The sequence below is a fragment of the Cydia pomonella genome, chromosome 1 (assembly GCF_033807575.1).
Source record: "Cydia pomonella isolate Wapato2018A chromosome 1, ilCydPomo1, whole genome shotgun sequence".
NCBI classification, from domain to species: Eukaryota; Metazoa; Arthropoda; class Insecta; order Lepidoptera; family Tortricidae; genus Cydia; species Cydia pomonella.
Window position 1 is genome coordinate 3,667,013 of NC_084703.1, and position 12,190 is coordinate 3,679,202.

Consider the following 12,190-nt stretch of genomic DNA (forward strand, 5'->3'; position numbering starts at 1 on the left):
AAAATTGGCTCATTCAACTGATTCCACTGTACGCGTTATCTTTCGCTCCATCTATACCTACTTATACACCTACTTAACCTCTCCCCTAGCAAACAGAGCCCGGACACGCCGAGGTACAAATTAGTAGGTATGATGGATGATACCCGGATCGCAGAATGGATTAAAAATAGGCCCTTTGACCCGGTTTACAAGGCCCGGGTCGCACAAATCGGAATATCCGAAAAACAACTGTTTTTGGAGGGAGCGTTAACCCAGCAATGAGCAGGTTAATATTAAATTACTTATAAAATATGCCTCCTTATATAGATATATTTATTTAAAATTTGTATTTATGAAAACTGTATCACAATCTTATTTAAGTGTTACAAAATATACTCTGGTTACCCACTTCGCGCCTAATTTTGTTAAATTCACCGCCTTTTTCTACTGACGGAAATGGCTTGCCAAACTATAATAGTGATGGTCTTTAATTCTGCATATGTATTAACATAGTAGGTATGTCCCGTATATACGGGACTATCACCGTATTTATGTAAGTATCGCGTCCCGGTTTTGTTCCGTATATCTATAATATCGCTGGAGTAGACCCGCATATGTAGAATACGTATAGAAATGGTCAGAATCATCTCAGTTTAGCCGTTCCCGTCTCAGTCTGGCCGTTGCATCACTACATCAGTCATCGTCCGATAGCAGGATCAGTGTAATAATTAAATACATAAAATGCCATGCAGTGTCAGCTTGATTCAAATCTAGTCTGTTTAATTACTTCGATCAATTAACCAAGCATTCCAAATGGTTTTTGCTCAGGCTGTTTCGCGGTGGTCTTTTTAGGCAAATGTATCTGCTCGAGAGCCGGGCAAATTTGGCACTCAATCAAACTGGGCAACACGCATTTGCACGGGCAATCATTGACGCCAGGCTCGTTGATTTCTTCACCAGGAATGCAGCCAGTGGCTTCTTCTGAAACATTAATATATAATAGACAAAAAATACAGTCAGCATCAAAAATAACGGATTAGACTGCACGTCAAAAGTATCTACCAATCTCTCATAACCATAAGAGATATACAGGATGGAAAAATGGGCCCTGGAGGGAAAGTATCTTAAAATCTTAACACGTTTACTGTCCGTGCCCCGTATATGGGTTACAGAAAACCTCTATTACAAAGCCGTAAGGTTCACAGTTCAGTTTGGGAGAGTGAACGTGTTAAGTTATTATTTTATTTTTTTAAATAAACAAATAGCATTAAAGTTTTTTTTTTGCTTGTTTAAGATTATCCTTATGAACTACATTTTTGATTTTAAGGATTTTTGTACGACAGGCGAGTGTAAAACCTAATGTTTCTCTAAGAATAAATTAAATTACTTTCTATGAATATAAGTAATTTGTTTTAAAGGGGCAAAGTTGTTGTTTAACATCGCGGACTAAAATTGATATCCGAGTAAGCGAAAAGCTCTAAAATTTAAATTCGAGAGTTTAACAAATTTTCACTCCACACTCCAAGGCAAGGAAAATTCTAACTGTAAAATATCTAACAAAATCAAACCAAACCAATTCAAAATGAACGTTATTAAATATTCATCATCCAAAATCATTATTTAAAACTCAATTCCACTAGCCAACATAAGAACATATATATATAATATATATATATATATTATTAAAAACTGATCGGCGATTGGCTCTAGTCACACCTGATGGAAAGTGAAGACAGGGCCTAAGATGGAGCTCACCGGTTCAGTAGTAGCCTATTCACTCTTGCTTTAAAGAGACCGAGGTCATATTTATCAGGGAATACAGATGGCGGGAGCGCATTCCATTCTTTAGCCGTCCGTAACAAAAAAGAGAAGGCAAACCGTTTAGTTCGAACAAATGGAATGTTTACCACGAACGGGTGCATTCGCTCCCCACGCCTGGATGTCCGATGATGGAAAGGGGAAGGTGGGATCAGATCGTGCAGTTCCTGTGCACACTCCCCGAAATGTATCCGATAGAACACCGATAGGCTAGCGACTCGATGGCGATGCTCAAGGCTCTGTAATTTTGACTTGGTAGATGGGTCATCGCCAAAAAGTCTATTAAAAATTTGAATTGGATTACTTTGCCACACATGTGGATAAAATGCTAATTTCTCATCATTTTTGTACAATCAAGAGAGTCCTTACCAGCTGGTGTGGTAAAAATCATTTATATTTGCTAAATCTTTTCTTTTCAACATCGGTGACATCTATAACTTTTGTCAAAGAGTCTCTTTGCCAGTGAATAAAATAAACTAATATTTGGGGCAATCATACACATATCGACCTAGCCCCAAACTAAGCAAAGCTTGTACTATGGGTACTAGGCGACGATACACATACGTATATAGATAAATACATACTTATATACATAGAAAACACACACAGGAACGAATATCTTAGTTAAAATATCACACAAATAAATGCCCTTAGCGGGTTTCCAACCCGAAACCATCGGTCTCATAGGCAGGGCACCCACTAGGCCAGAACGGTCGTCTCTTAAATTAGTACCACTGAAAATCCGCAACATGGGAAAGGCCATTTTTTTTCTTTGTACATAAGTATGTATTTATCTATATACGTATGTATACCGTCGCCTTGCAACCATAGTACTAGCTTTGCTGTTTGGGGCTAGACCGATTTGTGTAAGATTACCTCCAAAATTATTTATTTATTTAAGGTATAAAATCTTGGTAAAAAAAGAAGCGCTGGTGGCCTAGCGGTAAGAGCGTGCGACTTGCAATACAAGATCGCGGGTTCAAACCCCGGCTCATACCAATGAGTTTTTCGGAACTTATGTACGAAATATAATTTGATTTTTACCATGAAGGAAAATATCGTGAGGAAACCGGACTATTCCCAATAAGGCCTAGTTTACCCTCTGAGTTGGAAGGTCAGATGGCAGTCGCGTTCGTAAAAACTAGTGGCTAGATTAGTTGTCAAGCGGACAGGGATCGGAAACCGGTATTTTTTGTATGGGAACGAAAACGGTATTTTTTCGTTCTTTGTTAATTATTTCATTTCTAATTGGGCAATCTCATAATACGAAGTCGTAACTAAAAACACAACCGAGTCCTATATTTGGAGTATAAAATAAACCGAAATATATGTTTATTTCAAAGTTTTTCCATAAAACCGGTTCCGATCCCTGCAAGCGGACCCTAGGATCCCATAAGCCGTGGCAAAATGCCGGGACAACGATGATAATGAAGGTATAAAATCTTACCGCGTAATTTATCATACATTTTTTTCGTCATTCCATTTAAACTGTTTAAGTCGATGTGGTCATTTAATTTCTTAATGTCACAAGCAAGTGAGGTACACCTCCACCTGCCACCGACGCATTGGCATATGTTACATGCGATTTTCTTATATTCGTTTCCTTCGCATTCACGATTCTCTGAAAAAAAAAATTGCATTACAAAAATGAAAACAAATTGGGCCTGAAGTTTCCTACATTACTAAATAAACTATAGATAGTTGTAAATTATGCAATTATAAATTACCCATTTAGTTGTGTACCATGGCTCGGAACCGGTTTTTAAAATACCGGTTTTTTTCGGTTTGCCCTCAAACTTTTATAAGAATGCGAAAGTTTTAAGAACTTTATTAAAACCTAAAAAAACGATTTATTGCACGAGCGACGCAATGGCTTGTCGGCCTGATGGCGTGCTACGTAAATATAGATCCGACATATTAAGAAACCGGTTTTTATTTTACTAAACAGGTTAATTTGACAATAACTGTTCTCATAAATTTAAAATAACGGTTTTTCGAGTGAAACCAAAATTAAAAGCTTTTGCGCCAAGTACACGATAACGGTTTGGAAATTTAATCGGTTTCCGAGCCTTGTTGTGTACTATAGCACTGCATAGGTTACTAACTGTTTAAATTTTATTAATATAAAAAAAAATTCTCCCAAATGTGTTGAAAAACGTCGTATGGAACACGTGTGCATTGGTCATTACACACAACGGCTTTCTTATTGCGCGCTCACTTCTAGCTCACGCACACAATATCGCCTCGTGTGTAATATAATGACCAACGTAGCACACTTGTATCACATGTGTACTATTTTTGTAAAAATCGTTTACTCTGAGATGTTCTTTTGACTATAGAGTGTGTATTTTAACACGACCATATATTCTAAGGGTAGTAGTATAGGCCCTAATAAATTCATTTTATTGTATTGTATTATATACATGTACAGTGCAGTGATGTTAAATAATTATTTCTTAGGAATAGTATAATCACCATCAGATATATCGGAGCAGCCAAGGCGCTCAGAAATATCTGAACACGCCTTTATTGTCAAGCGTTAGAGTGTGTGATCAGATATTGTTGAGCACCTCGGGCGCTCCGATATATCTGATGGCGAATTTACATGCTACCATGTGAGGGCATTACAATGTTTTATTTCTAACCTTATACCTATGTTATGTTTTGTCAATTTTATGTTAATAGTACTAATATTTTATGTTTAAAGATATTATACAATTTAATAATATGTTATTTAAATTTAAATTTATTTTAGTATATCTAATTGTATTTTGTGACATCTAATTGAATATTTCATTCGCTATATTTACACGTATTTTTTACGAAAATTTTACAACTTTTATTTATAGATATTTAGCACTAAAACCTAAACCTCGTTTCAATTTGTGGTTGTATTAAAAATACATACTCTATGTTATACATGTTTTTGAGATTCTTACTTTCATTGTGGTCCTCGCTTTTGCTGAATGCTGTCTTCAATTTTTTCACTTTCCCGGCTGCTTTGACATGTTTTGCTTTCATATTATTGCACCCTTTGTGATGCTCGTTTTGGCTTTTTCGTCCGAATACTTCTTTCCAGCCTACTTCAGCAAAATTGGGTGATATGATAATCACAGGTATCCGTTCAGCAAATTGTTCAGTTGCTTCATTATTGAGAACATACTGATGATTAAGTTCTAAATATTTATTTCCTTTGTTTTTAGGACTAACGTTTGCTATTTCTTTCATCAGTTTAAATTTACCAATCAAATCATCATTTCTCTCTTCAGAACTGGATTGAATCAGTTTTCTTTCTCGCTTTAATCCATGATATTTGTTTTCATGGTCTCTATTTAATTTAACTTTCTGATCTGACGCTAACTTTAGTATTATACCTAACATTGCCATTACGTCTTTTGATTGGTCTTTCCTATTGTTTATTAAAGAACCAAAGTCTGTTAAGTCTTTTTCAGTTTTACGTTTATCCATCAAATCATCTTTTCCCTCCTTAGAACTGGATTGGAACATTTCTCTTTCTAGCTTTAATACATGATTTTTGTATTCTTGGCCTATTTTTAGTTTATCTTTGTGATCTAACCCAAAGATTACTATTATACCTAATATTGCCTGTTTCAATCTTAGTTTGTTGCTTAGACCTATTTGGTCTTTTGATTGATCTATCCCATTGTGTACTAAAGTACCTAAGTCTGGCAAATCTTTTATCACTTTACGTTTATCCATTAAATCGTCTTTCTTCTCCTTAGAACTGGATTGGAACATTTCTCGTGTTAGCTTGCATTCATGATGTTCGCTTTTGAAGTATCTTTTCAGTTTATCTTTCTCAACTGACCCTAACTTTAGTATTAAATCTGAGAATGCCTGTTTCAATATTAATAACTTCCTAAGATCTAGATTCTCTTTTGATTCTCTTTGGTCTTCCCCACTGTGTAATAAATCACCGAAGACTTTTATCGCTTTAAGTATATCCTTAAAATTATCGTTTTCCTTTTTAGGACTCGAGTGGATAATGTGTCTTTCTGGCTTTAATTCATGACTTTTGCTTCCGCATTCTCTTTTCAGTGCATTAATGTAATCTGGCAGGACTAACTTGAGTCCGAATGCATTGCTAAGATCTACTTGCGTTTCTGAATCATCATTTGGAAGGCTCCGTTTCAACCATTTTTCTTTTTCAACACCAGTACAACCCGAAACCTGACACTCGTTAATGAATAATGTCATCTGGAATTCAATATAAAGCAGATTCATGGGTATTTTTTGAAAAGTCTAGACAGACAGTAACAAATAAATAAATAGATAAATATTATAGTGACCTTCTTAGACATTTTTTTTTATTTGGAGATCCAACAGCTTTGACATTAACATAGAAAAGTATAGTAGATACAGGGAGCCAATTATTGGGACTCACAGGTAGTAGACAAATTGACTAAGTCCCACGGTAAGCCAAGATACTTGTGTTGTGGGTACTCAGACAACTATATATATAATATACAAATATTTAAATACATAGAAACATCACGAACAAATCCCTGTGCTCATCACATAAATAAATGCCCTTACCGGGACTCGAACCCAGGACCATCGGGGTCAACAAACAACTACATTGTAATCTATTTTTTGAGTAAAAACTCAATATTTCTTACAAGTTTAGAAATATTTAATTTTTACTCACAATCAAGTGGGTTAATGATTAAAAACATGAAAAAAGTAAGCCAGATGACCACACAAAAATTTTAATTTTACCATACAAACCGTATGCGATAATTGTTATAAAACCTGACATACTTTATCTACGGCATAAAAACGGCAAAAAAAATATGTTTGTTGTATGGGAGCCCCCCTTAAATATTTATTTTGTTCTGTTTTTAGTATTTGTTGTTATAGCGGCAACAGAAATACATCATCTGTGAAAATTTCAACCGTCTAACCATTACGGTTCATGGGATACAGCCTGGTGACAGACGGACCGACGGACGGACAGCGGAGTCTTAGTAATAGAGTCCCGTTTTACCCTTTGGGTACGGAACCCTAAAAAATGTTTAGCGAATCAAATAATTTACCATATTAGAACATTCCTGAGAAGGAACTCTGCTTGGGATCTCGCTCAATGTCCAGAGAGTAGAGACACGTTGTATACCAAGCTATGGAGTGAATCTACGCAAAAGCATGTAAAATATAGAAAGCTGCAGCTAAATAACACTATACCCTACTAATAAGGTTGCCAGAGTTCAACGAAACTGCGAAGTGTTAGGGTCGGCAACACGCATGCAACACTGGAGGCGCGCCGTATGCTTGTTTGCCATCGACATATTAATAAAAAAATTGCTTTTGGTTACTTACCAAAATCGATAACAGGAATTTCATTTCACCCATCTTGACTATTCCACACTGTTCGCTATATTGCATCAATCTAAAGCATTGATTCATACCGAATAATCACTTAATTGATTTGGGCGTGAAATATGATCATTAATTTGAAATTATAAAAGATAACGGAATCGGTTTAAGTAAAATTATACATGGTATAGCTCGTGTCATCCACGATGACGCGCAGATTTGCCAAATCTAACCCATAATAATATGACAATACGAGACAAGTCACGCGTCTTCGTGAATGACACGATCTATAACTGTTTGATGATTATTAATTTCATACCTAAGTTTATAGACATTTTTAAGAAGAGGCCAGAAAACTAGAAGAGAGCAATATATGTGACAGTCCATATCAAAAGAGACCTATTTCCTCGCACAACGTATCAGTATTGCGATACAACGAGAAAATGCCGCCAGCATCCTTGGTACAATGCCTCAAGAGCCTATTTTAGATATAAGCTAGTTATAGTAATCATCTGTATAATATCCATTATGTATATTGATATTGTAAATAAATATATCAAAAGAGACCTTATGGTGGTTTGCGCTTACGTCGTGTAGTGCATTAATATTGGCGCGCCGCTATCAACAGCGTAAGCGACCTCGCCATAAGGTACCTTTTGATGTGCACTGTCATATATTATGTCGCGCCATGCGACGTATGCGGCGGAAGATTTGATGATCGCATGCGTTTAATATTTTACCTTAATAACTGTGAAATTATAATTCTGTTTAAAATTTAGCTTATCAAATCCCTCGGCTACGCTAGCTACTATTTTATACTAAAATTTTATTGCTGTGGGTTTCATGGGTTAATACACATTTACGAGGAGATATTGTTTGTTTGCGTGATTAAATGCATAAATATCTGGGATCGGAACCGGCTTTTTGCTAAACCTTCGCAATAACCATGTATTTCGGTTTATTTTAGACTCCAAATGTAGGACTCAGTTGTGTTATTAGTGTATTATTCGATTTCCCAATTAGAAATGAAATAATTAACAAAAAATTTAAAAAATACCGTTTTAGTTCCCATACAAAAAAGTCCGATTTCCGATCCTTCACAAACAGTTTTGCACACTTGGACTTGGCTCTCAGATATGTTTTCACTAATAGCGCTTCTAAATTCTCTCGGCATTTTTAAAATTCAGTTAATAGAAATATTTGATATGGCAAACTTCCAGTCCAGCCTAGCTTTCAGCACAATGGGTCCGGTCGGGTCCCGTATCGGCCGATATTGGGCGGCCGACGTCTGGCGCTAGGGCGGGGAGCTGAACGGACACGTTGGCAAAGATTTTTTACGAATATATTTTTTACAAGTCTTTTACAAGACTCGGAATGACTTGATTCAAATTTAAGTTATGAGATTTGAAGAACATATAGGTACATAATTATTTAATTATATACATACAACACAGACAAGTGTAAAAATATGGGTGCTCAAAAATATGTCCCATAGCTCGTATGTCGGCGAATTAAAAGCTATAGGACATATTTTTGAGTAAATTGGTTGGAACTATATTTTTACACTTGATTGTACATTTGTTAAGATATTCTTTTGTACTAAGTGTAAAACTATAATAAATATTGCTTTTTCTCATAGTTCTTGATTTGTTTTATCCCGAAATGATTACAGACTGATTTATCATTAATTTTAAATATAATATATTTAGCAAAAAAATCATTTTTGGTACAGGCTTTTATCGCTGACTGTACTTTTTTCCACAGGCAACTAATACTCATCGAGCCAATTCTAAAAACGCACGCGAATTCCCAGGAGATGTAGCATTAGCATCTTATTTTTGGTAACTGTGTAACCAGTGACAAGTTTTATCTACTACCATAACTGCTAAGCGTAATCTCCTTGGAATTTGCGAATAGGTATAGCCAGGGGAATGAGATTGCTGTAGAATGACCCTACATACAAATACTAGCGACCCGTCCCGGCTTCGCAAGGGTAGGAAAGCGTAACATTTTATATGCCTAATTTTATTAATTAGCATAAAGACAATAAAATACTGAATTCGTAACTTAATTTCTAGTTACGAGCATTCGCTTTGAAAGTATATTATTGTCTTTCACTTTATTATGATTAGTGAAACGTGCGGTTCACGCTATGTAGGATTTTTGGGCGTGAAAGGAAGTGAATGCCTAGCATCAGTCGTGTCTATTGACTGGTGAAAACCGTAAGAAAATTCAGTATTAGTTTCGGAGTTTATCGCGAACTTATAGTCGAAGGCGAGGGACTTTTTAAATAATATGTACTTAGTGATACGCGGTGAAGCTAAAAATAGTGTAAAAAATAACCGAACAGTGTCTCAGCGGGTATCCAATCACTTCGGCAGATTGGTATCCGAGTCGGAACTTCTGGGAATAGACTTTTTTGGTGAAGACACTGAACTAAGCATACAGAGTCAGTGTAACTGGTGGGAAAAGATTAAACGGTGGCATTCTTAAATCAGGAAACTACCGGGCATGAAATACCAATAAATTTGTATCAGTAATAAAAGTCTGTAAAAATAATCAACCGAGAAGTGTCCCAACACTGCTACCAGCGGGCATCCAATCTCAGCGGCAGATTGGTATCCGAGTTGAGGTCTTCTGGGAATAGACTTTTTTGGTGAAGACACTGAACTAAGCATACAGATATCAGTGTAACTGGTAAGGACAAATTACACGGTGGTATAATTTATTAAATCAGGAAACTACCAGGCATGAAATACGCATTAATTTCTATTAGGAATAAAAGTGTCCCAACACTGCTACCAGCAGCGGGTATCCAATCACAGCGGCAGATTGGTATCCGAGTCGGGGTCATTCCGGGAATAGACTTTTTTGGTGTAGCCTCTGAACTAAGCATACAGATGTCAGTGTAACTGGTGGGAACAGATTAAACGGTGGACTTAGCTTCGGAAACTATTGGGCATAAAATAAAGCGGGTTTTATATACATCACACGAGTATTTCAATGGGTTTTATTAAGTAGCAGTCACTTAAATTACAATTTCATAACACTTGCTCGAAAAAGATCTTACCTATTCATGCAGGTATATTAAAGGATTAGGCCTTAATTGTATTGTGATGAGTATTAGTTGCCTGTGGAAAAAAAGTACAGTCAGCGATAAAAGCTTGTACCAAAAATGAAATATTCTGCCAAAAACTTATTATTACATGAATGAGCTATGCTCTATGATCCTTTTTATCGCGTCCGTAGATAAGCATATGTTGCATGAGTATATGTATCCATGTGGGTCAAAATTATTATCGATGTCTTGTTTCTGTCCACTCTATGTGTTCTATCAAATGATAAAAAAATTCTAGTACTATTGCATGGTTTTCTGTAGATTATAATTAACATGAGAAGAATTAAAAAATAAATTTTATCTCATACAAGAAGCTTCACTCCGTCACATTTTTTGGGGAGAATTTTGCCCCTCGTAAATATGTCAAAATTACTAAGTCAATCAATTTTGATGATGTAGACGACATTTTTCCTCGACTTGAAAAGAGAACATGGGTTTTGTACAGTCAGCGTCAAATACTTTGTAGCAGTCAAAGTGGCCAAATAGTTCGGTACACCATACTAAATATATGGTGTACCGAACTTTTTGGCTACTTTGGTTGCTACAAAGTATTTGACGCTGACTGTACATAGTATTTCATGCGTTTTACGTCATATCGAAGTAATCAAAAAATATAACAGGCTTTAAATGCAAGTTATGAAACAAAATGTAGAATTACGTTTAATAACAAAATTTCTTAAACCGGTGAATTTAATAACGCAAGTACGCACCAAGTAAAGAAATTATAAACTCAAATAATATCCTGAACGCCTTTATATCTTACAAGAGTTCGGTATAATACCTAGATTTCATTTCTTAGAGTACGCATTCAAAAATGTGTACGTTAACGGCACCAATCCTTCACCTCGCGTTGTCCCGGCATTTTGCCACGGCTCATAGGAGCCTGGGGTCCGCTTGACAACTAATCCCAAGATTAGGCGTAGGCACTAGTTTTTACGAAAGCGACTGCCATCTGACCTTCCAACCCAGAGGGTAAACTAGGCTTTGTTGGGATTAGTCCGGTTTCCTCACGATAACGGCACCAATCATGGGACATTTAAGAGAAAATTTAGAGTATTTTTGATATTTCACCGACATCTGTAAAATTTCTACCGCATAAAGCTTTAAAAGATGACTGTCCCATTCGTCCTTTACGTTTTCTATGTATTTAATGAAAGCAACTATGATTGGTTTCAATATAATTAACCATTTGAAACTATGGTTTTCTACTCCAGGAATGGGATGTATGGCGCCTTTATATTTCCAACTTACAAATATCAACGAAAAAATAATCTTTAGCAGCTCTTTGGCTCTTGTTTATGGTAAAATGTTGCCAGCGATTAACAACTGATGGTAAATATTTGTTTTACAGTATTTATCTATATCATCCCATTACTGGTGCCTGTTCCATTATAGGGGTGTTTACTATAGGAAGACACAAAGGTGTACAATAATAAGAGGCCTTTTCATGACTTTTCCTACTCCTCTACTGTTATCTGTCATTTATGCATTCATTAACACGAATATAAGAACATATATAAAAGATTTCAAGAAAAGTCTATATTGTCTATTCATCATAAAAGCTCTTGTGCTTTTATAAGCTATAATGTTACTGCGATTAATGGCTACCAACCTAACAAAACCAAAACGAATACAGTTTTAAACTAAGTGCATTGATGGCAACTTACAAAATATTCATTTGGTTGCATAGTAAAAATAATTACTTCATAAGTCAGAAATACGCATGTGACACCCATAATATAGCAACACCCATAGACTACGAAGACCGCTTAGCGTTGCTTGTTAGTCTCCGTAGGCTACGGTGGCCAAAATTGAGAAAAAACTGTCCAAAAAATTAATTTAGCAAGTAGCAAGTACCAGGGCCTCATGAGTTACGAGGAGGTGTCGCCGACCGGCCGGCCGCGGCCCGGGGCGGGCCGGGCGCGTAACAAGGTATGCTCG

At 36.1% G+C, this 12,190-nt stretch overlaps 1 protein-coding gene across 1 annotated transcript; it reads right to left on the reverse strand.

Annotated features, from left to right (window-relative positions):
* Positions 1 to 291: 291 nt before the first annotated feature.
* Positions 292 to 7,226, reverse strand: LOC133516472 (uncharacterized). The gene is made up of 4 exons (XM_061849474.1): positions 7,135 to 7,226; positions 4,737 to 6,015; positions 3,245 to 3,418; positions 292 to 960 (listed from the first exon to the last, which is right to left on the reverse strand). Exons 1-4 carry the CDS (start codon positions 7,219 to 7,221, stop codon positions 776 to 778), a joined length of 1,725 nt encoding a protein of 574 aa, XP_061705458.1. The 5' UTR covers positions 7,222 to 7,226; the 3' UTR covers positions 292 to 775.
* Between the last annotated feature and the right edge of the window lie 4,964 nt (positions 7,227 to 12,190).

Bases quoted from the DNA above. Each gene is read 5' to 3' on its own strand.
- LOC133516472 (XM_061849474.1), bottom strand. From the start codon at position 7,221: ATGAATCAATGCTTTAGATTGATGCAATATAGCGAACAGTGTGGAATA. The intron at 6,016-7,134 runs GTAAGTAACCAA...ATTGAATTCCAG, and splicing joins AATTCCTGTTATCGATTTTG to ATGACATTATTCATTAACGA. The intron at 3,419-4,736 runs GTAAGAATCTCA...TTTTTTTTTCAG, and splicing joins AAGCGAGGACCACAATGAAA to AGAATCGTGAATGCGAAGGA.